This window comes from Centropristis striata, chromosome 10 (genome assembly GCF_030273125.1).
Source record: "Centropristis striata isolate RG_2023a ecotype Rhode Island chromosome 10, C.striata_1.0, whole genome shotgun sequence".
Taxonomy (NCBI): domain Eukaryota; kingdom Metazoa; phylum Chordata; class Actinopteri; order Perciformes; family Serranidae; genus Centropristis; species Centropristis striata.
Genome location: NC_081526.1, coordinates 13,454,730 through 13,481,797, shown reverse-complemented (window position 1 = coordinate 13,481,797; position 27,068 = coordinate 13,454,730). Strand labels below are relative to the sequence as shown.

Genomic DNA, 27,068 nt, shown 5'->3' with positions numbered 1-27,068 from the left:
CCGTGCTCTCGCTCAAACCACGTAGGTTCTCGCGTTGCTTGGACACAGCTGACCGCTGCCTGCTAGAAGAAATAAACCAGGCTAGGCTAGCAGGACAGATAGTTAGCCGCGCAGAGGAGGACTGTGGATGTAAACTCATGAGGACAGCGGAGACAGGAGGACAGCAGCGAGTCTCTCACCTCCAGCGATGCGGCCGTGGAGCGTCGCAGCGAGCTAACGTTAGCGCTGTCCGACTCTCACGGACGGATCCATGGAAAAAACAAGCTCCAGCGACGACACACAACAGGGTTAGGGTTAGCATAGTTTCAATGTTATTGTTAATTAAAACCCACATATGGTCACAATGTCCTGCTCTGGAAACCTGGTTTGGGATGTAAATAAACGTTTAATTGGATACAACGAGCCGAACACCATCAGGACCAACTATTTAGGTAAGAACAAAACAAGCCTCTCTGATGCTAACGGAACCGCAGGTGACATGAGAAGGAAACATGTATTATTTTTATCACAACGTTGTGTTTGGCAGCAGGTAACTCCACTGCATGTTGAGCGTTTGCTGCTGAATCACATCATCTGACAGCAACATGACTGTGCTCCGAGCTGATTAATAATAATAATAATAATAATAATAGTAATAGTAATAATAATAATAATAACAGAGAAGTTACTCCTGCGGAGTCGCAGTGTAAACACAGCCTGCACATTTCATTTAATCATGTAAAACAGGAGAGTCCAGAGCTGGAGCACCACACAGATGGGATTAAATATAACACATAATCCTTAATAGTGCATCTTATTTATGAGGTAATAGCTGCAGAAAAATACGATCCATCTCTCCATTCACGCTTTCCATTATTTTGCACAGGCATTGCAGCATTTAACTTAAGACCATAAGACCAAAATCTTCTTTCATACCACCATAATAAGATGAGAAAGCATTTATTTTCATCGTTCGGGCACCATTAAAACGAAACTGGGAGTCCCACAATTAGGGATAAACAACATTAAACAGATAAAACAAAAAAAAGCACTCAGGACAGAACAGATGCATAACATGATATAACATATACTGGTAATTAACTAAATGGTAAAGCCTGTTTTTGTTTACTCCTTTGTGAATTAAATACTATATTTTACATTTACTTTTTTGCACTAGAGTATTTTTTCCACTCTAGTTTAGCAGTTAGAATTAGAGAGAAAATAATACATTTATGCATGCATAAATATACATACATCATACATAAATCACACATCATACATAAATACTTGTTCTTTTCGTTATTATGTGCTTATTATTAACCTGGACAATTTGATTTGTGTGTCATGGTATCTCGATATGAGTTCATCACGACATGATTCCATTGAAAGATAATAAGTCATGACAGTGTCTCATCTAGCAACACCTGTGTCATAAAAATAATAATTAACTGCGCAAAAAGTCTGAACTACCAGAAATTAGATTACTCAGTTCATAGAAACTCGTTATTATGTTTTTGAATTAAAATAGATTTGAACAATTATTTTGATTGATATTGCAAAATGATTCATGAAATTTGAGGGAACAAATCATTATTCTCTGTTTTTAATTCACATTCACATGACACAGCATCCAAACTATTTGGGGGGAATCTGGGTTTAAGCTTAAAAAAAAGGCTGTGTCATGTTGTTTAAGATCATTTATATTAGAGCCCGACTGATATGGGAATTTTGAGACTGATTCTGATACTGAATCACAGATGACCAATATGGTGGCCAATGTAGTAATTTTTTTTGAGCTGGAATGAAAATCGATTTTCATTTTTGATATGGATTGTGCACTGATTGTATTTACCACTCTGCAAATGTACCCAGAGAGCTACTTCCTCAAGCCTAAAACTATTAAATAATATTTAACATTGTTGGACCTTATGATACAAACAATGTATTTCATTGTCAGCCAATTCTATAAATGGTAACAGAGAAAATAAAGAATAAATAGGAATATATTAAATAGCTAAATAAAAATTATTACTTGTTTAAAAAAAAAAAAAATTAAGAGTGAACACCTTTTCTAAATCACCCCAAGCATCGTTTTCTCCATTATATATTATGTAAAATAAGTTTTCATTACAGCATATATCAGACAGCGTATACAGATACCAATACGTCTTTGTTAGGCCGATATCGGACAGATATCTGTCAGGCTCTAATTTCTAGATTTGTTTTACATTCATGTTTCAAAAATAAGCAGAGAAAAAGTATGAAAGTGAGCAGTCTGAGATTTCTTCCAGTGATTGTCTTCTACATGTTGGTTGTGAGAGAACATTTGTATGAACCCACAGAGCTCAGCGCTGCAGACAGAGAGCTTTATAAGACTTGTCAAACAGTCAGCACCTGACAGTGGTAGACTGAAGATTTATACGCCTGTAGAGGTGGGGCAGGTGCCGCAGAGGTTTTGTCAGCGCTGTATTTAGCTTGACTGAGATACGGTTCGAGCTGTTATTGTGTTGTGGGAGGAGGATACAGGCAGTGATGTGTGGGTCAGAGCTCTTGGAGGATATATTTAGATTCAAAAAGGGGGGATGGGGGCAACAAGTAGAGGACTACATCGAATTCCAGAGACACTTCTGCGGAGGTTAAAGGAAATGTTTATGTTCCACAGGACTCTAAGTCCTCTAAGTCTTAATAATGAAATTAGATCCTGTTTTACATGAAGCTGGATCAAAGACTTTAAATCAACTTTTAATTAGCAAAAATGATATATATGTTGAAACATGACATTGACATGGGGGTTTAATTACAAATAAAAAAATTAAATTAATTTACAGGAGGTCTGTGTTAAAGCTGCAACACATACTGATTGACTAGTCAATGGACAGGAAAAAATAATGGCCAACTATTTTAATAATCTATTATCGTTAAAGTAAGTCTTCATGCAAAATTAGCATAAAATTCTGTTTCAACCTCTCAAATGTGGAGATTTCTGGCTTTTCTCTCTTTTTGATATTATAATAAACTGAATATCTTTGGGTTTTGGAATGACAATATAGGTCACACAACTGAGATGGACATTTTTCAATATTAAATAGTGGACAAAAGGATTCATTAATTGAGAAAGTAAATGGCAGATTTATCAATAATGAAATAAATCTAAGTTGCAGCCCTAATTCGTCATAATTGCAGTCATTTTTTTGCTAATTAATTAATAGTTTGAGTCATAAATTATCCTCCAATACAAGAATTTGCATTTGTCTGTTATACATTTTTTTTTTAAATGAAATGTCTTTGGGCTTTAGATTGATTGTTCTGACCTTATTATACATTAATAATAAAAAAGCAGCAACCATTTGACTGATAGTGAAGATAATATTTTTGCTGAGGTACAATGTATCTGAGGCTATAATACAGTATTCACATGCTCATCTTTAACAGTCCCTTGTTTTATTTTTTTGTTTATTTTATTTGTTTAGATTAACTTTTTAAATTAGAACTGTCAAATCTATTTCACACAACAATATATGGCATGAAGGCCATGTTAAAAACAATAACAAATATAAAAGAAAACATCTTGTACAGGAAGCAGCAATATTTTCATATTAATATTCCAACATTTTCACATTTACTTCTGATTTACAGTTAACACAAAACAAATTCAGACTTTGGTTTCCTGCAGCACTAATAAAAAAAACCTGTCGATGCAAGTCACCACTCTTTATTCTCAGCTGCATGCTTTCTTCTTAACTTTCTTTTTCAAAATATAAAAACTAACACTCCCACACTGAATGAAGGAAAGTAGCTCCATCCTTACACCTAGATTGCTGTTTCCCAGTCCCAAGTATAATCAGGTTATGTGTTACAGTAAGCATTATAGTGTACAGTTTTTGCACAAGATTTACAAGGAATCAATATAGGGACAAAGAAGATTGTTGGTAGATAATCATTCAAAATTAATTTTAAACAAAATTTCAATTGCACAACATTTTACACATAAAGGAAAATATAATGTTCAATTAATTCAACACAGAGGTAGCAACATGTTTTGATTTCCAAAAATAGAACAGTTATTTTTCTGTTTTCTGAGTGTTTTCTGTTTTTCTGTTTTCTGAGAAGCATCTCCTCCATTGTGCATTGCATTGTGGGAGAATAGTGTCAACAGCACACTCAAAGATGAAGGGTTTTTTTAAGTGTATGTGTTGAATGTTTTCAATACACTTAATTATGTCTCTCACAACAACAAACAAGGACAACACAGAACATGTTTAGAGTGAGTTTGTAATGCAGAGTTTGGACCTGGCTCATGGCTTAAAAGTGATAAATAGTATCACAATTGTAATAACTCTTTAAAGAAAAGAACATATGTGATTCATTATCTCTTCCTGAAGCTGCCCCTTTAACCATAAATAAGAGTAATTGATCCAGAGATCAAATTCTACATGTTTTTTTTCCTCATAACTCAAATCCCCAGCAGATCTTTTTAATGTGTGTGTTTTATAGTCACATAATTCTCCCAAAGAGCGGTCCACTTATAATCTTATTTTACAGCAGCATGAACATTTCTCTCTTCTTTGTTTGTAATTTGTTGGCACACGTGAGCGCAAGAATGGCTTCCCCTGCATGAATAATACAGTACATGGTACATAAATACTGCATCCTAATGTTTAATGTGATATTTTATACCAGTCCACTGAATTACTGTTGCATCTAACATGACTGAAGCAAAGTACACACGTGGATGGATTGATGGGTGGATATACAGATGTATAGATGGATGGATAAATATTGAGATGGATGGATGTGTGGATGAATAGATGGATGGATGGATGGATATACAGATGGATGGATGGATATATATACAGATGGATGGATGAATGGATATACAGATGGATGGATGAATAGATGAATCAATGGATATACGGATGGATGGATATACAGATGGATGGATAATATCCATCCATCCATCCATCCATCCATCTGTATATCCAATGGATATACAGATGGATGGATAGATCAATGGATATACGGATGGATGGATGGATATGCAGATGGATCGATGAATAGATGGATATACGGATGGATGGATGGATGGATGGATGGATGGATGGATGGATGGATGGATATACGGATGGATGGATGGATATACGGATGGATGGATGGATGAATGGACATACAATGGATGGATGGATAGATATACGGATGGATGGATATATAGATGTATAGTTGGATGGATGGATGGATGGATGGATGGATGGATGAATGGATGTACAGATGGAAGGATGGATGGATATGCAGATTGATGGATGAATAGATGGATATACAGGTGGATGGATGGATGGATACTTAAGCAATAGCTCACAACAGGCCGTGGTATAATCCCAACATACCATGGCCTGAATTGAGCTATTGCTTTTATAAAAACAGTTACCAACTATGGTAATATTAAAGTGATGGATATATTCCAATTTAATTTAACAAATCTCTGCGTGTAGTTTTTTGGCACTTGATTTTTTTCCCCCCGGAGATATACACTCTTCAATCCACTCGTTCATAGTTAGGCCACCACGGAGGTCAAAGTTATGTATATGTGTATGTATGTATATATATATATATATATATATAATATATGGATGGATGGACAGATGGCTGGATGGATATACATATATATGGATGGATGGATATACAAATATATGGATGGATGGATATACAAATAGATGGATGGATGGATGGATATACATATATATGGCTGGATGATGGATGGATATACAGATGGATGGATGGATGGCTGTATAGACAGTATGACTGGGACAAATATGCTAATTTCCTGATTCAGTACTATTATGATTCATTATTTGATTTATTGGAACTTTTTAAATCATATCATTCACTTGTTGAGACTGTACATTACATTTTTTTCCAAAAACATGCATGTTACAAGTCAAATGACATCTCATGTCTCTCTGACTTGATGATGAATAGGTGGATGGAGTGTCTAATAATAAAACCTGGCATTCTTTTACAATTGTTTTTCTTTTTACAGGTAGAAGAGAATTTGTCCAGAGACTGAAACTTGAAGGGACACTGAATGTACATGATGGCTGTGTAAGTGCCCAAGATGTTCTATGATTCTTCTAATTGTTCATTTATTTAGTTTTCAAGAAAACTAAAACATCGCTCCACTTTTCTTGTAGTGTGTTTGTGAAGCCTAAGTGTCTGACAGAGAGCAGATCTCTGACTTCAGGCCAGCTGGTTAATACCTCCAGTAACCTGAAGCTGACATAACAGTCACACGTCCTGTCACACTATCGGCCTGGACATCAGTCCATCCAAAACACCACAACAACAGGGAGCTTCACTTTAATACCTGCTCCGTCTCAACCATAACTGAGACAGTAAAAAGCATTCTAAGCATATATAAGCTGTTTTATTTCTGTATCAGCACGCTGAGCTGTTCTTTGTTCGCCTTATGGACAGCTAGAGGCAGCAAATAATTTAATCATCGTCAAATTTTGGTTATCGATTATACATTTCAGTTCATTATTTAGTTAAAAACACCAAATATCTGTTTACAACTTCGAAAATGTGCTGATCTTGCCTTTCTCTGTCACATTTAATTATAAATTGAATACTTTGGCCTTTTTGAAGAAATTACGATGTTTCTCTTTGGGTTCTGGTAATATGTGACGGACATTTTTTGTTATATTTGAGTCTTTTAGCAATAGGCTAATCAGTATGTTTTTTTTAAACAAAGATCTGTCGGTCAGTTTAAGTTTGGAAATTAGACGATTAGATGATGAATTGTCTTTTTCTCCAGGAAGTCACAGATGTAAGATACAGATACTGAAGGTGGAGGAAAATGTATTTATTTGTTGATCAATAGAAAAATAATGGAACAAAGAGCAAAAATAGTCAAAAGAAAGGCTAGTATATTCTCTGGTTCAAGCTTCTCCATGTTGTAAGGTAAAACATTGTTAACATACATATAAACATAAACAGATATTGTCCTTGGGTGTTTTTTTAATTAAATATATATGTCAAACATGATTATCAGATTCAGTTTTATTTACACAGTATCCCAACAGTTTGGGACCAGGGTTGTAGATCAAATCAAATCAAATCAATTTTATTTATATTGCCCAAAATCACAAATCACAGATTTGCCTCAAAGGGTTTCACAGACTGTACATGGTGAAGAACCTTTTGGACCCCTCCCATCCAAATCCACATATAAATCCCAGGAACACCATTTTTGGAAATGTGAAGCCGTCACACATTTTCCTTTTGTTGCACTCAGTAAACTGCATCACTGCTCTCTGATAAGCTGCTTCCTCTCAGTAAGTGGATGGCCCGACTGTTTTTGTATCAGCTGTTGTGTGAGGTGGTGAGTGGCCTGAAGGACGAGAGAGGCTCACCGAGCGTTGCAAAATCAGTAGAAACGAGGAAGTAGCAGTTGGGAAATAGAAATTGCAAAAGAATGAGCGATTTTTGTCAAAATGTGATCAAAGCTGTAGAAGGCTGTGAGGCGTTGGCCCTTCTACTATATTACACAAGACACTCAGTGTTTAAAGGCACCTTGATACTCTACATTTAGATCACCTCATCCCCGCCTTGTTTGAATCTGCTGCTCACCGTCTGTGTGTTAATCTTTCACCACATGAGACACAGCACAGATCCACCTCTCAACCTGATCACAGTCTACTGCAGATGATCAGAATCGATTGAAGCCTGTTTGAAATGTATTATAAGACGGAGAGTGGGGTTCAGTTTGCAGGGTGTGGCGAATGGACAGCCAGGTGGTGTCATTTCACTGATTGCAGCAGAGTGAGTGTGGACACGAAGAGCAACAGTGAGATGATGAAACACTGAAGCTGAAGACAAGCAGGTGTTAATGAAATATTGATCCACAGTCGGACATCAAACCGTGAACTGAGTGTTCTTGAGCTCCGCTTTAGATTCATGAATGGAGTTGAATGTGTGACCATGATTAGGTCGTGATTTAAGTAAATTGGATGTTATGAACAAGGTAATTAATATATTTTTAAGCAGAGAAACTGAATCAGATTAGCCTCAACTACTAATCAGGTATGCAATACAGCTGCAACATGCTATTGTTACCTGCTAAAATGTTTTGGCATTGTTTCTTACAGAAAAACAAATAACTAGGCAACTATAACTATGTAACTATAACTGTCTAGGAACATTTTGTGTTTTCTTGTTAACTCTGGTCATTATAATTTCATGACTCCTTAGATTCATCTTGCAACTCCTCATGAGGGTCCAGAGTAGGCTGGGAACCACTGGTTTATTTCTATAAAATGCCCAGAAATTAAAGAAAAATGTTTGTCACATTTTCCCAGAGCACAAAGTGACGTCCTCAGAACGCGTTAGATCAGTTAATATTGATATAAAGTAAATTCTCACATCTAAGAAGCTAGAATCCTAAGTTTATTTGTCGTATTTCTGTCTGTTGACTATTAAAAAACAATGAACTAATCCTTTCAGCACTAATTTAGACTTCAAAGTGTCTTTGTCTTTGCATAATCTGAGTTCTGCTCTCTCTCTGCAGGTCAACACTATATCCTGGAACGACACGGGTGAATATCTGCTGTCTGGTTCAGACGACACCTTTTTGGTTATCTCCAACCCGTACAACAAAAAGGTAGGTGTGATCAGTACAGTTACACTTCCACTGAAGATATCTGACTTTATTACTAGAAGAACAACAAGCCAGGTTAAATTCACTTTTGTCTACAATCAAAGAGAAAATAAATCTTACAATAACATTCTACAGATTTAAACACTTGTATAGCTCAGATAACTCAGTTTTTTTTTATTTTTAAAAAGCCAAAAACAAGCCACTGTAGCAGCTGGTTATCTCTGTCACTCTGGGAAACACTACAGGTGCAAATTTGAGGCGTCAGAAAGTCTAGTTTAGTGAATTTCCTTGGCTGATTTCTATCCAGCAATTTTCACAACTGTAGTTATTGTGTCATAAAATGTAAATATTTAAATAAAAGGTTTTTCAAAAGATAAACGACAAAATGCATCACAAGATGAGATATTAGAGAAAATCAGTGAGAAGCAGGTTACAAAGCAAAAGGAAAAACAAATCTGGACACAAAAGGAAAACAAAAATGTAGAAATAACAATAAAATACCAAATGAATACAACACAAATTAATTAAATAGCGCATTTTCATCTAACAACCATGGTTTATATATAACATTTCTTTCTTTTATATACACTAAAATCAGACTCAAAGAGATCAGACTTTATTAAAACTTCCCTTGGTGATTATTAATATTTTAGATTATCTTATATTTTATTGCCTGAATTTGTATTTGGGGAAAACACACACATTGAAGGACCCAAATAAATAAATGTATAAACTTGTGAAATGATGATAATTCCTTCCAAATTGTGAATCATTCTGCAATTGTAATATCAGTTCAAATAATCGCAAATACATGATTTTTTCTAAATCGTGCAGCATTAACTTGGAGTGTGTTGAGATCTGAGTTACCTTTGTCCGTTATTTCCCAGTAGCCATCATTTATTTCTCTCCTCCTCAGGTCAAGAAGTCCATACGTTCAGGTCACCGGGCGAATATCTTCAGCGCTAAGTTCATGCCCCACACGAATGATCAGGAGATCATCTCGTGTTCCGGAGACGGCATCATCTACTACACAAACACAGAGAAGAGTCCTGAGCACAACAGACAGTGTCAGTTCACCTGCCATTATGGAACAGCTTACGAGGTAACGAACGCCGCTCAAGCACTTCACAGACCACAAACATCTCTCTCTTGAGGTTTCTCTCTCTAACAGCAGTCTTCTCCTCTGTTCTGTCAGATTATGACGGTACCAAATGACCCTTACACGTTCCTGTCGTGTGGGGAGGACGGCACGGTGCGGTGGTTCGACCTCCGCACCAAGACCAGCTGCACTAAAGAAGACTGCAAAGATGTATGTTGATGTTTTCTCTCCTTTCAGTTTCTGTTGCATCATGCTTTGACACTCAATGTCACTCATATATGGTTAAAAGATATATACATATATATATAAGATATCCCTTTATTAGTCCCAAAATTTTCCGTGTTACAGCAGCAGAAGTGTTTATCAAAAATGGAAGGAGGCATTAATAAAATAACAATAAATTGTCAACAATAGAGGTGTAAATCACCAGAGCCCCCATGATATGATTTTATCCTGATACTTGAGTCACTATTATATAATACAATATTATTGCTATTTTAAGCATTTTGCGATATGATGAGTATTGTGATTCAACTGTTTAACTGCATTTTGTGTCCACAAAATTAAATTCAATCAATAATTGTTTTGTCAAATAAGAGAAAGAAAAAATTCTCAGTCTATTCATCTCACTTCAGTCTTTTTATTTCTCCACAATGAGAGTCAAACCCACAGACTGACCAACAAAGTATTCAGTCAAACTGAACTGAACTGATATCAAACATGTATGGACGACAACAACTTCAGCATTTTCACAAACTTTCCTCAACTTTAAGCTTCACTGCTCAAAATGTTTATGAATGAAACATAACAAAAAAGGGTAGCTTTGCAGCGTTATTTCAACAACTTCCCGACATGACATCCCGACGCACATGGTGCAAATATACTGAAGCCGCCGGAATGCTAAGTATCGATACTTGGCGGCCATGAATCGATATAATATTGCCACGGAAAATATTGCGATACTATGCTGTATCAATTTTTTCCCCCTCCTCTAGTAAACAAGCAATATTAACAAGAAATATTAAAGTATTAATAATTTAAATGTAATAATTTATTGCATTATTAGTTTTTTCCATCCAGGTTACTGTTCCTGACCTTTAGTTCTTTAAAATATTTAAATTATTGCATATTTCGTTCTGAATTGCAAAATTTAAAATAAATCATTGGCCTTATTTAAGATTTAACAGGCCAGAATGTTTGGAGATGTAAATGTCTATTTCAAGCAATGAAGTTTGTGCTGCCTCCATCTGTTTTGTTTATGTTTTATTTTTTTATGTATTTTGTAGACGTATCTTCTTTATTGGTGTGCAGAGTTTGGGACTCTTTGCAAACAGCTTTCTGCCTGTGGAGTAATTCAGAAAACAGTTTTCTTGGCTTCAGGCGTGTGTGCATGCGTGCGTGCGTGTGTGTGTCTTCGTCTTCTAGATTATGTTGCATCTCGCATTTCTTCCTTGAGATCAGTGCCTGTGACCTTAGAACAGTTTTACCGGACTCTGTTACCTCTCCCTCTTAATCACCCTACAACCTGTTAGTGTAAAAAGTGGACGTCCACAGCTGGAAAATGAGAAACTTAAATATTTTTATCTGAATTCCTTAGCCGGACTGAACTGTCCTAAAATCTTTTATTACTGCAAAAACTGATTCTTAAAGGGAAAGTTTGGATTTTTTTAAAGTAGGGTTGTATGAGGTTCTTATCCATAGTCAGTGAATTGGAGAAACAGACAGGAGTATCAGCTGCTGACTTTATTATTTGAGTGTTTAAACATTTCTAATTGTTTTTGCTTTGTTTTTAGGACATCCTGATAAACTGTCGGAGGGCAGCAACCTCTATATCAATCTCTCCTCTGGTGCCGTACTACCTGGCTGTTGGCTGCTCCGACAGCTCAGTGCGGATCTACGACAGACGCATGCTCGGCACCAGAGCCACAGGTAAACTGTCCTGCAGGCTGCACATCACTCTCTTTAAACTCTGTCTTTATTTTTATGTTGATTGATTTAGTACTTTCCTTTTGACTTTTAGACTCACTGTCCTTCTGATGCTCTTGAGAGGAAAAAAAGAGCTTAACGTAGCAATAAAAGACAATTTATATTAATATTCTCCTTTATTTTTTAGATGTATTTCATTATCCAGATAATCAGACACTCTTTTTTTTTTTTTTTTTTTTTTTTCACCTGCAGGTAACTACATGGGTCGGGGGACGACTGGTATGTGCGTGAGGTTCGTCCCCGCCCACCTGTCTAACAAGTCGTGTCGTGTGACGTCCCTCTGCTACAGCGAGGACGGCCAGGAGGTGCTGGTCAGCTACTCCTCTGACTACATCTACCTGTTCGACCCCAAAGATGACCAGGCCCGAGAGCTGAAGGGCCCGTCTGAGGAGCGGAGGGAGGAGGTGAGCATGCAGCTCAGCACTCATTACATTCATTCTGTCCGCAAATCAGTGTCTTCTCCCTCTATTCCTTTTCTTAACCAAATTAACTCTCAGCTGTCTGAACAGCAGTGGTGGAATGTAACAAAGTTATTTTACTCAAGTACCATATTTAAGTAAAATGTTGAGGTACTTGTTCTTCCACAGTATTTCCACATATGTCACTTTATACTTCTATATTGTGCTTTTTACTCTACTACATTTGGCTTCCAGCTTTAGTTACTTTCAGATCAAGATTTGACATAAAAAAACATGATCAATTTAAAATAATTACTCATGTTTATACTAGTGGTCGACTGATACGGGTTTTTTAAGGCCGATGCCGATACCGATTAATTTGACATCAGTCTTAACCGTTCCCCGATATGTGATATGACACAATGATAAAAAATGTTACACAAGTCTCAGTTTAAACAAAAAAAGAAACAAAACAAAACAAACATATTAACAGTTGGATAGCAAACAATGTGTATGTTGTTATAGGCCTGATTTTTCTTTTTTCCGGTATCAGCAGCAGCTCACCAGCAAATGGCAGATGTTGCAAAGAGCCTTGCCTGGTGTTGGCTCAATGAAATGAGCTAATTGATCGGCGAACACACACACATATCAGCCGATGCCGATACAAGTAAAAAAAAAATGCAAATATCAGCCCGATATATTGGCTGGCCGATATATCGGTCTACCTCTAGTTTATACATTAAACCACATAACAGTATATTAAGTAGTTAAAATTAGCCCTTGCTGGACGACCGTAAAATGCTGCTTACAGAAATTCATCAATACAAATAATATATTTAGAATCTTTATAACAATCTGAGTTGATCCGTTCCACATAACAAGTACTTTTACTTTTGATACTCTAAGTACATTTTGATGCTGATACTGTTGTACTTTTACTTAATTGAATGCAGGACTTTTACTTGTTGTGGAGTAATTCTGCAGTGTGGTATTGATAGTTTTACTTAAGTAAGGGATCTGAATACTTCGTCCACCACTGCTGAACAGCAATATCTGACAGCAGAACACTAAATCTGTGTGAACAAGATGATAGACAGCAGTTTGATCATATACTTAACTTATGTTTGCACAATTAGTTTGAATATATGTTCCCCCATTGTGTTTAGTTTCACTTTTACATTAGCAGAAAAGATGCATAGTTTAGGCTCTAATTCGAATATATATAGTAATGAATAAATGCAGAAGAAGTCAATGATGCAGAAAGGGTGTTTGAGTAGGTACAGCCCCTGATTTTCTATTTGTTTCACATTAAAATGATTAAATCCTGTGTATCTTACATGTTAATAAGATGTATCCAATTGATGCTATCTGTGCACCTGAGAAAATAAACCCGAACCGAGCAGAACACAGTGAAAAGGGTTTTTCATTGAAAACAAACAAAATAAGAGACCTTGTTGTGGCTGTCTGCTTCTCTTAAGAGCACTGCAGACATCAGGGCTAAATCTGCACTGGATGATGCAGTGCAGTGGAGCAGATGACCTGAAGAACAGAGGAGAGAAAAACAAATGTATTATGTGATGAAAGAAAGAAAGAAAGAAAGAAAGAAAGGGCTTGATGGATTATTAAATCAAACAAAAAGCTTTTTCAAAGATTGTATTCTTCAAGGTTTTTTTCCTTCCTGTATCTGGGTCATCATATCTGTCTGGGTGAGCACTTTAGTGTGAGAGTGTTTACTGCGTGTGCTGGTCTTCACATGTGTCTGAATGTGCTGGATCATGGTGCCAGTGTTTCAAAGCCTCGTGGTGAGTTCAGCTGTGTCGGGATGCAACCACCACACACATTCCTTTCCAAATACAGCGACCGACGCAGGCAGTGTTCCTCTATCCTCCAAAATAGTTCAGGCCGAGGTAGAGGGGACGCCAAGCTAAGGCTCATTACCTCCCTCTCCCTCTCCCCCTCTCTCTATCTGTCTCTCTCTCTCTCTCTCTCTCTCTCTCTCCTTTCCCTCCACCTGTAACCTCATTTCTTCTGGGCCTTTTTCTGTCTGATTTATTCTGTTATCTCTGCCAGCCTCTGCTCCTTTTCACCACCTCCAGCCCATAACCAGACCTGATGACATTTCCTGAGTAAAGCAGTTGATAGTCTCTGCACTAAGACCCCCTTTTTCTATTTCTGGCTCTCAGCCTGTTGCCCTGCAGAGAGAGCCAGGGGACTGGAAAGTGCAGGCAACCTCAGTCGTGCAGCCAGCAGGGAGGGGGGGCCCTTTAAAAGAGGACACTGACAGAGACGGGCAGTGTTTTGCTTTGGCAGCGGAGCTATTTTTGACCATGCTTTGACTGACAAACTGCTAATCTATGTGTGTGTGTGCGTGTGTGTGTGTGTGTGTGTGTGTGTGTGCGTGTGTGTGTGTTTCCACAGCTGAGGCAGCCTCCAGTGAAGCGCCTCCGTCTGAGAGGTGACTGGTCTGACACTGGACCTCGAGCTCGCCCTGAGAGCGAGAGGGAGAGAGACGGTAAGATCAGAGCAGGACAGTGACTGACATGTGCGTGTTCGGCTCAATGAGTTTAAAGCAGAAGTCTCAAATTACAGATCCATTCTCTGAGGCATTCCCCACACACACACACACACACACACATATACACACACACACATACACACACATACACATACACACACACACACACACACATGTTAAACATTTATTGTTGCAAATCTTGCAAATTCATTTTTTGCCATTTTTATTTTTTCCCCATAATCCTTTATTATTAAAAATAAATATTTTTGATTTGTCTTGCAAAATTAGAGCATAAATTATATATTTAGTGAGTTTACTGTTTGAAATAATAGAACTTTACCATATAATTCTATATTGTGGCCCTTCTGAATGCGTTCATTCAGAAGGGCCACAATATAGAATTATATGGTAAAGTTCTATTATTTCAAACAGCCACTTACTTAATGTTTTAAAAAAAAAAAAAAAAAGAGCAAATATTTTGTTTTCCCTTTTGTTATTGCACCAGTTTTGTCCTACAGGACACCACCATTAGCCCACATGGAGCACAGTCAGGAGAACTCAGAGTAATTAACTTACTTAAATTAACATCAGACTACGAGACCAGACACTTTTTGCAAAGCTGCATGCTTAATCATTCAACCTGTCTTTCATCAGATAATGATATGATAAAATCTTGTCTGAAATGAGTTTGACTAAAATGACAAAATTATTGGTTTTGGCTAAACGAGATTAATTAAAATGTTCAATATCAATTGATCTGTAAAAAGAGATTAAAATGTTTTCATGGACTAAAACTATACTAAAATAGTTTTGGTCTACTTTGACTAAGATAAGATAAAATTGCTCTTTAAGTAAGTATGATAAAATAATTAAAAAGAACATTTGACATATGACTAAGACTACATGAAACATTGAATTAGTGTTTTATTAAGTCAGCTGTCCCGTTTATTCTCTGAAGCTCCACATGAGACACGGCCGTCCTTTATACTATGTGATTCATATGTTTTGTCATGTTTGTTTTAACACATCCAGCATCTGTAACACACGTTTCTCTTGCGCTCCTGCAGGAGAGCAGAGCCCCAACGTGTCTCTGATGCAGAGGATGTCGGACATGTTGTCTCGTTGGTTTGAGGAGGCCAGCGAAGCTCAGAGCAGCAGAGGAACTCCGAGGCCTCAGACACGACCCAGAGGTGAGACACTGACTGCTGCTCCCTCTTTGATAAACTGTCAATACAAAGGACACACTTAAAATGTTTCTACCAAATGTCTTGACTTTAGCATGATCTGGTGATCTGGTATTTTTTTTTTTGTAAATGATTTGGTGTATTCTATGTGGTCTGTTGTTTTCTATTGTAAAGGTTACTCTAGGGAAGGGTACTGCAAGTAAGCTTAGGCAATACATTTTTCAATACATGGTATTGCCTCCTGCTATATACTTTTACATGCAAAAATAAACATTAAATAACAGATAAATAAAGATGTAATCCATTAACATATATCTTCACATTTTGGCACTGGGAATTTTCACAATAAAATAAATTATGCATTTACTACCAAATGTAAAATTATTTATTGTGGTTCTGTCTTTTAATTTATTTTTTAACATTACTTATATTTGTTTAATATGATATAAGCTAATGCTAGCTGTTAGATAAGAAAGTCAAGCAGCAGTAGGGCTGGGCAATATATCGATATATTTTTTAATGTGATATGGAATTAGACCATTTCGCATATATCGATATAGTTCCTTGCCCTTAGTAGGGTTTGTCATATTTACTTCTTTTGTAATGTTCGTTATACTTTTCTCATATAAATATATATTTATTTCGGAAAAAGATTGGCTTATTTTATTTCATAGGCAATTTTTAATTTTTTTATTTAAATGTGCACATTATGGATCTTTCATTTTGAAAAAAAGGTACTCCTGTTGCTATACAGTATTTATGTTCACTTAAATGAACAGTTTCAATAAAACTACTTGTTGCATGTCATATTTGGCTTTGACTTTGACTGAACATTTGCTCTCACTTTGCGATTAAAAATATCGGGGATATATATATCGTATGTCGATATTCAGCATAAATATATCGGTATATGACTTTTGGTCCATATCGCCCAGCTCTAAGCAGCAGGTGTCTCAAGATTTATGATAGAAGAGATGAATGCAGGTGATCAACTAAGGAGCCAGACACTTTCACATTCATCTTCTTCTTTAATGTGTCAGCACCACAAATTGAGCTTTTAATTCAATTAAAAAAGTCATCACTTTTTATATCACAATTTTTTCTATACTTGTTTCAGGAACAGCTGTCCGTCCAGAGGGAGCGTCAACTGCTCCAGCTGCCCCTGCAGAAGGTTCCAGTCAGGGGTCCAGCGTCCCCGAGGGGACCGTGGCGTCCACAGCCCCGGAGGCAGCTGCTGCTCCTGACGCAGCCACCGCCACTGCTGCTGCCGCCACCGCCATGCCTAAATCCACTTCCTCTTCCTCCTCAGGGTCATCAACAACAGTCACAGCACCTCCTCCTTCAAGCTCCTCGTCAGTGGAGAGCTCGGCTTCCTCCACCTCCCCCCTCACCACATCAACTGACTCGGAGCAGAGGAGTCAGCCCGAAACGACCGGGACGCCCACGCCCACGCCCACACCTAGCTCAGAACCTGCTCTCTCAGGTGAGAAAACAACAAACACACATGTCAAACACACACACACACACGCACACATCAGCTGACATATATCCTCCTCAGATCGACTCCCCTTCGTATGTGTGTGTCTGTATGTGAGTGTGTGTGTTTGTGTGTGTGTGTTTGTTGGAGCCACTCCACTCAAGCAGCAGCCTCACATCACTCTCTTTTCCTCCAGCATCCTGTTGTCCTTCTTCTTCGTTTATTTTCCTGACTGTCTGCTCCTCACATCCTCCCCTTCTGTCTTCTAATCGTGCATTCACTCTCCCTCTCTTCCTCTGCCTCTCTGTCAGAGTACGGTCCTCATCGGCTGCCCATAAGTTTAGTGTGTAGGCGTTTGCAGAGGTTACTTCGGCTGGCCGACCCACCAGGACAGGGTCAGCGAGCGGCCCGTTCTTCTTCTTCTTCTTCTTCCTCCGCAGCCTCTGAGAGACAGTCACAAAGAGCTGCTGCTGCTGATGCTGCCGCTGCTGCTGAGACTCCTCCCCCTACAGGTTACCCTCCCCTCCGAGCTCCCCCACCTCCCCTCCATACGGGCTGTTCGCCTGAGCCCACTCCCCTGCCATCTTATGTGGGAAGGGCAGACATCTGTAGAGACAGTCAGGCTGCAGAGAGACCCGGCCTTGCTAGAACTGACCACTAATCTCACAGTGATCCTCTTTCCATTCCCCCAATAATGCACCTTGTACTTATTAACCTCTGTAGCCGTCACTGTGTCGCTTCTCCACTGTTTGCTCAGCCCCTCACTCACTAATGCTCTCACTCCATCGCTCCACTGGCTGCTTGAGTTTTCACCCGAGTGGCACCGGTCAGTGTGAAGCTCTGCTTTGGCGTCCTCATGGCTCATGTGGTTGTTCACCCATGTTTTTCTGATACGTGCTGATCAGCTGTCTGGACTGTTGGACTTGATTCACTTTGGTTTGATCTCACTCAAACTGGGAATCGTAACTAAAGCCCTTTTCAGACATGAAATAACATTACTGGCTTCGTTTATTAAGCTTGTTAATGTGATGGCTTTTTGTTTGGGAGGTAATTATTCCCTGGTTTAAGAGTCACCGTTCAATGCTAGTTTGGCACGGTTCATTCATTTGTTGCCAGGATCGTGCAGCTAAACGTGTCTAGGTGGAACTGCAGCTTCTGAACATGGATTCTTCATCACGTGCAACAATGACCATGACCCCAGTACTGTGACGATTTGGTTCCTTGCTAAACACTTAAGGACACCTTACAATATACAGTTAAAACAATCAATTAAAACAAAAATAAAAAGATTTAAAAACAGAACAGTAATTATGTTTATTTAGCTATTGATTTTATTCCTATTTATTCTTTATTTTCTCAGTTATCATTTATAGAATTGGCTGACATTGTTATAAATTTACATTTGCAGAGTGGCGAAAAATCGCTGCACAATCCACATAAAGAAGTCTATTATCATTCCAGCTCAAGAAATTACTATAATGGCCACCACATCGGTTATCTATGAATTTTCCCCTCTAACATCAGTATTGGTCTCAGAAATCTCATATCAGTCGGGCACTAGTTGGTAGAACGTCCAGGAATGCCAGTTAATGTCCCAAAATGCGGTACATCTTATTTTTTGGAACTATTTTTGAACCATAACGGGCTGTCTTGATTGTTCATTTAACAACTCATGTTTTTTTTCCGGTAAATATTCTCTGTGGTTTAATTCTGATCCTCCTCAAAACAGACACAATGCTCCTCTGGTGCACAAATTTGGTGCTTTTTAAGTTTTTTCCTCCGGCTGCTTCAGTGAATTCCTTTTACTATCTCGTCAGTAAAGCCCTGTTTGCCGGATCTTTACTTATTCATCCATGCATCCATTCAAATATATTTGTGGTTGTGCAAGGTTTTTTAAAGTCATAAACTGTTTTTCACAACACTGCAGTAGGTGAAATCCTTTTTATAGACATCCGAAGGATCTTTTTCTAATAGATTGGCCAGACAGAGAGGGAGAGAGAGGGAGGGAGAGAAAGAGAGAGGATGGTCTTTTCTCAAACTTTGTGAGGACATATTTATGTTTAAAAGCCATTAAAGTGCATTTTGCATAAATCACCTTTTTATTATCGCAGAATTGGCGCATTCAGTGTTTTGTGGTTTATTAGCGATTATTTTTATGAACTAAAGATGATAATAAAGTGATGAATTTATTATGTTAAAGGGTTCGTCCTGTGAAATTTCAGTTGTGATTTTTAAGGACTGAGTGATTTGTTTAAACGTGAGGTTTGCATGTAAACTTGCCATCACATTTTCATAACGAGCTGCATGTCTGAAAGGGGCTTTATTGACACCAGCACGTCATTTATCGAATAAAGGGCCTTTTGCTTTTGTTGTTTGTGTTAAAACCAGGCTGCACTGATGAATAGACAAGAATTGTTTGTCACATTTGGATTTGCTGTGAGGTTTAAAAAGCAAACAGCAGTTTAATTATAATGTTTGTATTTATTGTGTTACAGTGAGCTTGATGGTTATTGCAGGATTTAAGCAGGACATGTGATAAGCATGTGTGAACTTGTCATGTTCAGACACACTAATAATCTCTGATACTCATTTTGCACATAAAGCGAATGTGAAATGATCAGATGAAGCTATTTTTCCTCCTCCGGCTGATCTTACAGCTCCTCCTGCTTGGCCTTGGATCGTTTTTTGTTTTTTTTAACATGACTTTGACCGCTCAGGTTTGACCTCTGTGTCCGATGTTTAGTCGGTCTCATTTGTGTTCCAGATTCCCCCTCGTCCGTGGTAAACAAACAGCTGGGATCCATGACTCTTGATGAACAGCAGGGTGCGTCCCCCCCCCCCCCCCCCCCCCCCCTCCCCCCACCCTGCCACTCGCTTCTCTCCTTCACCCTCACTGTCACTCAAACCTCTGCAGTCTGTCCTCCACTGTCCTCATGCTACACTTTACTTTCCCACCATTCCCATTAATCCCATTATCAGTCCAGACCAACAGACTGAAAAAAAACACAAACTCATGCGCAGAGGTTATAATGATAAAAGTAACTGAATTACTTAAAGGGCTAGTTCACCCAAATTATAGCAAAACAATCAAATAATTCCCACATATCTGTGTTTTTCTTGCTCATGTTCTGCCACGAAAGATGATTGTCATTGTTACTTAATATTGAAATAAAAATGTATAAATAGATAAATATCATAAGGATATCATTTTAAAAAACAGTATATAAGCTGATACAACATAAACAACACGCACACACATTTTGTTTCCTTATATGTGTTGCTTTTAAAGAGTTTTGTCCTATAAATGTTATATACGGTTGTAATAAAAACATGTCAGTGCTCTCTGGTGGGAAAAAACTGTAATGTTTTTAAATGTCTCAAACGTAATTGATACTTCTGTTTCCTTGCAACAAACTGATGCCAGTTCTAATGCTCACTGTGAGAGGCTGAAACAAGTGTATTTCTGGCATTTTAACTAAAGAAAAAGTACTTAATAGGGTTAATCAATCATTGGAATAGTTCGATTAATTGTCATTTGATCATTTAAAGGATTTGTTGATGAAAAACTGCAGCTCCAGAACTTTACCGTCTCTCACATTAACACAGCCATGATGAATGGAAATAAGTTTTTCTTTCTTCATAAAGATAAAAGTTGACATTTGTAAACTCAACATGTATTCCTGAAACTATGTCGCGGTTACTCCTGATGTCGTCATTAAAAAAAAAAAAATCCTCTAAACCAAATAATTCCCAATAAAAAAACCCTAACAGCTTAACAATCTGCTATAAACCATGGTGCTATGTGACTTTAATAACCGGCTGAGGTGTAATGAAGCTTCAGGGGCTTTGACTTGTTGTGTGTCTTGGTGTGTTTCTGTCTCGTTGCTGTGGCTGGTGATCGTCGTCTGTTTCAGCGTGTTGGTGCATTCTGTTAACGTCCGCTGCATGTTTGTGTTGTTAATCAATGGGAAGCGATGCAGAAGAAGGTTGCATGTTTCTAATGTGCTTGTAAACAACCAATCGCGTGCTGCGAACAACAGGACAAAAGCTTCTTCTTTTAAATCAGAATTAATAGCATAACAGATTCACAGTAAATCATTCTTGCTGCTCTGCCTGTGTGTCGTCCTCTCAGGAGCAGCAGAAGCTGCAGCTTCACCTCCTGATCCACCTGTTTCTGTACCAGTCAGCACCAGTGCTCCCAGCACCACCACAACATCCACCACGACCGGCACCAGCCGACCCAGTGCAGCAGAGCCCGTCCTCAGCCTACATTACAGTTCAGAGGGAACCACCACCAGCACCATCAAGCTGGACTTCACTGATGAGTGGTGAGTGATCATCTGAGAACGAGGGACTCTTTGATTTCTTTCAGAAGATTCTGTCTTGATGATGAAAATGTCAGCTTTAAGTTCATGGTGCTCGGGCTAATTTTATTGGTAGAGATAGTTATTTCTCCATACAAGTTAAATGTGTCTGTATAGTAAGACTGTTTTCACAATAAATATTGTAAAACATTAAATGGAAATGTGCGCTGTTGATTTTATTTGATAGATATAGTGATGCCCTATCAGACAAATTTGACATGAGGTTTGGACCTTTGCTTGGGTAACATTTTATTAACTTTTTTTTATAATTAAATGCCACTGCACAAGAGGCTGCTTTTACCAGCTTATCAATCCAGAAAAAATAAATATAGATGCTGTGTGTTATGAAGATTTACTATAAAAAGAAAGAAGGCATCCTAGTCAACACTTGTATGGCAGCAGCAACTTTAGATAAAGAAATGTAAGAAAAATACTTTTAGGAAAGAGTTAGTTACAAACAATGTGCAGGATTTGTACCTTTTTTTTGTACCAGAAAAATGTTCATCCTCTTTGGATTTATGTGAAAATTGCCATAAATACTGACAATGCAGAGGCATCATCGGCTTTGTGTTAGCAATTCCTCACTGAGGGACAATTTTACAATCCCTCTGAGGCTTGAAAGACACTCAGTCACAGTTTTCGTCTTCCTCCGCAGGAGCAGTAGCACGTCCACCTCTATGGGCAGCGGAGGTCCCAAAATATCAGAGGCAGTGGCTGCGCAGAGCCGAGAGACTCTGTTGAAGGAGAGTTCAGCGCCAGAGCAACGTGAGTCCCTCAACATCAGGAAAGACACCAGGCGGAAAAGTCATGTTTTACTTCTGACATCTCCACAAAGACGCCAAACTTTAGTATCAAAAGAAAGAAGGAAAGTCATTGGTCCAAAAAATACACAGAGGCAGGACATAAATGTACAAAAAAAAGATTTACTGTATGAAAGGAGTAATATTACAAAGGAATTGGTCTACAGAAACAGACCTACAGAAGACACATTTTAGAAAAGTCACTGATCATGCATGCACACTGTAACACCTTTTATACAATATTACAAGCATACAAACTCTGATACTACAGAGTCTTACATTGTATTGATTTGTATTTCTCCTCAGCCGTGACCTCGGGGCAGCAAAGCGTCCCGGCCGCCTCCACGGAGCCGCCCTGTGGCGCCTCCTGCTCATCGGCTCCGGCCCCAGCAGCGGGCTCCTCTCGGGGGGACACTGTGTCTTCTACACTGGCGGAGACGAGTCAGCCGGAGGGAACGGAGGACACGACGGGAGGTTGCAGGAGAGCTGAGCCCAGAGCGGAGGAGGGAGAAGAGGGCCAGAGTCAGCCTCCAGCACGGGCCAACCAGGACTCTGACGACAGCGACGACGATCCCATTCTCATCCCGTCTACAAGGTTCCGAGGTCAGAGTCAAAGGTACGTCACACAAATCCCGCAAGAAAACCCTCATATGTATTTGACTGGGTTCTTTATTATCTCTGCTCTTATTCAGTATCACTTTTAAAGGGTTGGTGTCATGATTTTTTGACTGTTTTACTACAAATATAGATTTAATTCCAGAGGATCTGCAGTAGGAGATAGGATGATCAGGTAACGTGTTTGCACTTAAAGCATCTAACCTGTCAGGTGTGTGACATGCAACAGAGCATTAAAACTCAACAGCACATGATGAAGATAACAGGTTTGTGTCTTGGTTTGGTCATTTCACTCACACAGAACTAATACACACACGGCTAACTGTAGCGCTGGAGTGATGTGCATGTGAGTACTGACTCCACAGATGGTGTGAGTAGCAGCATAACAGCAGCATTGTGAAGATTTTTCATTCAAAAGAGAGATGAATGAACAAAGAATGAGTGCATGATGGAAAAAAGCTGAAAAAATGTAAGGTTTTGAGTTCCTGGTGTACAACATGAAACGGTTTGTATCTGATTTAATTTAGTGGTTAATGGAACAGACTTGGCACAACAATGTTCAGGACTTAGTGTTTGCTTTCAAGTTCTGGGTTTGTTATTTGGTTGAGTTGGTGATCATAATTCAGGCACAGATTTCACTCAAGATTCAAAGCATGGGGTTCATCAGCATCAGAGGCAGCATGGGTTAATGTGTCCTTTGTTTTGGGAGCTTTATAATGAAATGTTTTGGGGGTTCTTTTGTGTTTCACAGACGATCAGCAGCCGCTCGTATCCAGGAGCTGTTCCGCAGGAGGAAAGAACGGAGGGAGATGGAGGAGAGCGAGACGCAGAATATCAGAAGACCCTCAGTCAAGATGGTCTACAAAGGCCACCGCAACTCCAGGACTATGGTAGGTTTCATGCCATTTTATGTCACATTAATTTAGAGTTTAGAGACCTCAAGAAATTCTCTTTCTTTCTCAGAGTTTGAGGAGAAGTTCAAGCCTGAAGGCTTAGCATAAAGACAGGAAACAGGGATATAGAGCTGGCCTGAGTCAGTCCAAAGTTTAAAAATACATCAATAAATACCTGAAAAGTTCACTAACTGAAACATTTGTCTTGTTTTATTTGTAAGCAAACACAATTGTTAGAGGAAAAAAGTAATGACAGTTTGGAGTTTTAGGAAGAAAAAGAGGCAGCAACTAATTGATGAGAAATGATATCTGGGTATAACGACTTCCCGGAGTCTTGTCATTGCTGTAAGGTTGCCAAGCTTTGTGCTAATTATTAGCTGAATATAAAAAAAATAACACTTAAACCTGCTCTTGGTGCTCAATGACCAAATATGGCAACCTGTAGTCAGAGAAGCTCTTTCATGTCAACACTAAAACCACAAAGTTTTTTTTGCATTTCTGTTTGTGTAACAATTAAACAAACAATTAGTGTATCTGTGGCTGTTGTTTATGCTAATCTTATCTCCTGTCTCCAGTTTGGTACTCTAGAGAGATATAAAATCAGTGTCTCCTCATCTAACGCAGAGAAAAAAAACCTTGAGTCCCAAAATGTTGAATAACAGCCCATCACTTAAGATGATTTTATTTCTTCTGTCCAGATAAAGGAGTCGTGTTTTTGGGGCAACAACTTTGTGATGAGCGGCTCCGACTGCGGCCACATCTTCATCTGGGACAGACACACGGCGGAGCACCTCATGCTGCTGGAGGCCGACAACCACGTGGTCAACTGCCTGCAGCCGCACCCCTATGACCCAAGTGAGTCCAAAAGCACCTCTACCTTCACTCTGCTCCTCCCATGATCCTCTGCTCCTCACGGTGATGTTAAGGAGAATGTTTACGCTGCTTTTATGGTCTGTTTCAGTTCTGGCTTCTTCAGGGATAGACTACGATATCAAGATTTGGTCGCCACTGGAACAGTCGCCGTCTTTCAACAGAGTCCTCGCTAATGAGGTATGACCGCCAAGAGATCCGTGAAATCAGTGGTCAACTGAACAATCAACTGATTTAATTAACTTTTTAAAAAGTTGCTCCGATGTGCTTAGGACAAAAATGAAAAACCTTAAAAAATTTAAAAAAACATTTGAGTTACATTTTTTTAAAAACCAAATCAGACCAAGATTAATTAACCAAATTGACCCTTTAAATGTCGGAGTGTGGGGTTTTTTTGGGGAAAAAAAACTCTGTATCCTAGATACATTTTTATTTTTCATAGTCTGGGTTATGTCAATAGTTAGCAACAACAGTGATTTGATGGCTTTTTAATTCTTTGTACAGTGTCAGATAAAAAATGTAACTAGTTTCATTTGAAGAATTAAATACTCGATAACTAGCTATCTTGTAGCTCTTCATATTGTTCACCTTCTAAAATATCTGATTGACAGAAACTCCAACACAAAACCAGAAACATATGAATTTAGTGCTCCTTTATTCCTGAAACCATATGTCTTAGGTCACTGCACAAAAATAAATTCATGGTTGTGTATCTGATAGAAGATGAGGTTCATCTGAGAAGAGAGCAGGTAGTTTGTGTATTTGTCCACTTTCTTGTTATCTGTCAGATTCAGCTTCCTTCTCATTCTCTCATCTTTTCTTTTCTTTGAAGGTAATAACTCGGAACGAGCTGATGCTAGAGGAAACTAGAAATACAATCACAGTCCCGGCCTCCTTCATGCTCCGAATGTTGGCCTCCCTTAACCACATCAGATCAGGTACACACACACAACCATTTTTTTTAGTAGTTTGAATATTTGTCTCTTTTAATGCCCGGACATGTTCTCGTCCCTCTGATTAATATTTTCTTTTGCTTTTTTGCAGATCGACTAGAAGGTGATCGCTCTGAAGGATCGGGACAGGAAAATGAGGACGAGCATTAGCCTGCTGGCGTTTTATTTCTAAAGAAAACACTATTTCTTCTTGCTGTATAGCACTTGAAAAAAACCCTGAGATTTGTACAAGTATAGTGTAGAAAACTTCCTTTTGAAAATTAGTGTAATTTCTAGCCCCCTTGTGTTTTTTTAAGATGACTTTCTTACTGATGTTTCTGTATGAGGATAAACTACAACTGTGTGAATGCAAAAGGCAAGGACGTCAGTATATATATATTAAGTGTGAGAATAATGGCGGCTGGTGTGCAAGGATGTTAAGTGCAATATTATTTTGTTAGGAGAAAGTGAGCTTTGATCAGTGTTAACGTGTGACATTTTGAATTTGTAGCACAAAGCTAAGAAATGTTGATGTGCTGCTCCGGCAGTTACGCATGTAAACAAGGACTTTAAGTAAAAACATACTTGGAGAATGCTTTAATTTTATTGATGAAGAGGAAAAGTTGTGTTTCTTTTCCCCAATGGGTTATGTCAATATTATCTTTTACAGGATTTGGAAAAAAATAAAGCTATGGCATCTCAAAGATGTCTGGAAGATAAAAGCGTAAGACGACTGTGCAGCAAGCAAACAAAATGAAAAATCACACCAGAAACGAAAAATCTGAGTTAACGTTAGACAGCAAAGCCCATCTATTATGCTGAAAAAACAACTGTTTAAGTTGTTTAAACTTGTGTTTTTCTGTATTTTTTGTTAAAGACATCTATGAAAAAATCCTGAAATAAATGAGGCAATTAATATATAAGTGTAAATATACAATTGAGCAAATTAAGTTCAATAAATGTTTTTATTAAAAAAATAATTTATTTAAAAAGGACTAAATTATTCATTCCCGTGGACTTCATTTTCCTAATGCCACACTTACTTCACTTATGAATAAATATTGACTGATTTATTTATTTTTATATATATTAATTGCATCATGCATTTATTTCAGGATTTATTTCATAGCCACATTTTTTTACCAGCCATATTTAGTAAATATTGACTTGAAAGGCATTTCATGGACTTTTGAGTCATCACTGGGTATTAGACTTGAATAAAATGGTAAAACATGACACACCAACGTGTCAAATAAGAGTTAAACAGCCCCAGTTTGTTAAAGATCGCAGGACAGGTGGTTATTCT

At 38.2% G+C, this 27,068-nt stretch overlaps 1 protein-coding gene across 2 annotated transcripts; it reads left to right on the top strand.

Moving 5' to 3' along the window:
- Positions 1-34: 34 nt before the first annotated feature.
- On the top strand, positions 35-26,368 carry dcaf6 (ddb1 and cul4 associated factor 6). Of its 2 annotated transcripts, XM_059342627.1 has the most exons (19): positions 35-431; positions 6,014-6,075; positions 8,540-8,632; positions 9,546-9,731; positions 9,825-9,938; positions 11,522-11,657; positions 11,907-12,118; positions 14,531-14,624; positions 15,695-15,817; positions 16,929-17,294; positions 20,053-20,112; positions 21,421-21,616; positions 22,308-22,417; positions 22,759-23,068; positions 23,819-23,957; positions 24,659-24,815; positions 24,922-25,010; positions 25,663-25,768; positions 25,875-26,368. In XM_059342627.1, exons 1-19 carry the CDS (start codon positions 335-337, stop codon positions 25,931-25,933), a joined length of 2,709 nt encoding a protein of 902 aa, XP_059198610.1. In that variant the 5' UTR covers positions 35-334; the 3' UTR covers positions 25,934-26,368. The 2 variants fall into 2 exon arrangements, with proteins under 2 accessions (XP_059198610.1, XP_059198611.1); XM_059342628.1 differs by lacking the exon at positions 20,053-20,112.
- Positions 26,369-27,068: the final 700 nt, after the last annotated feature.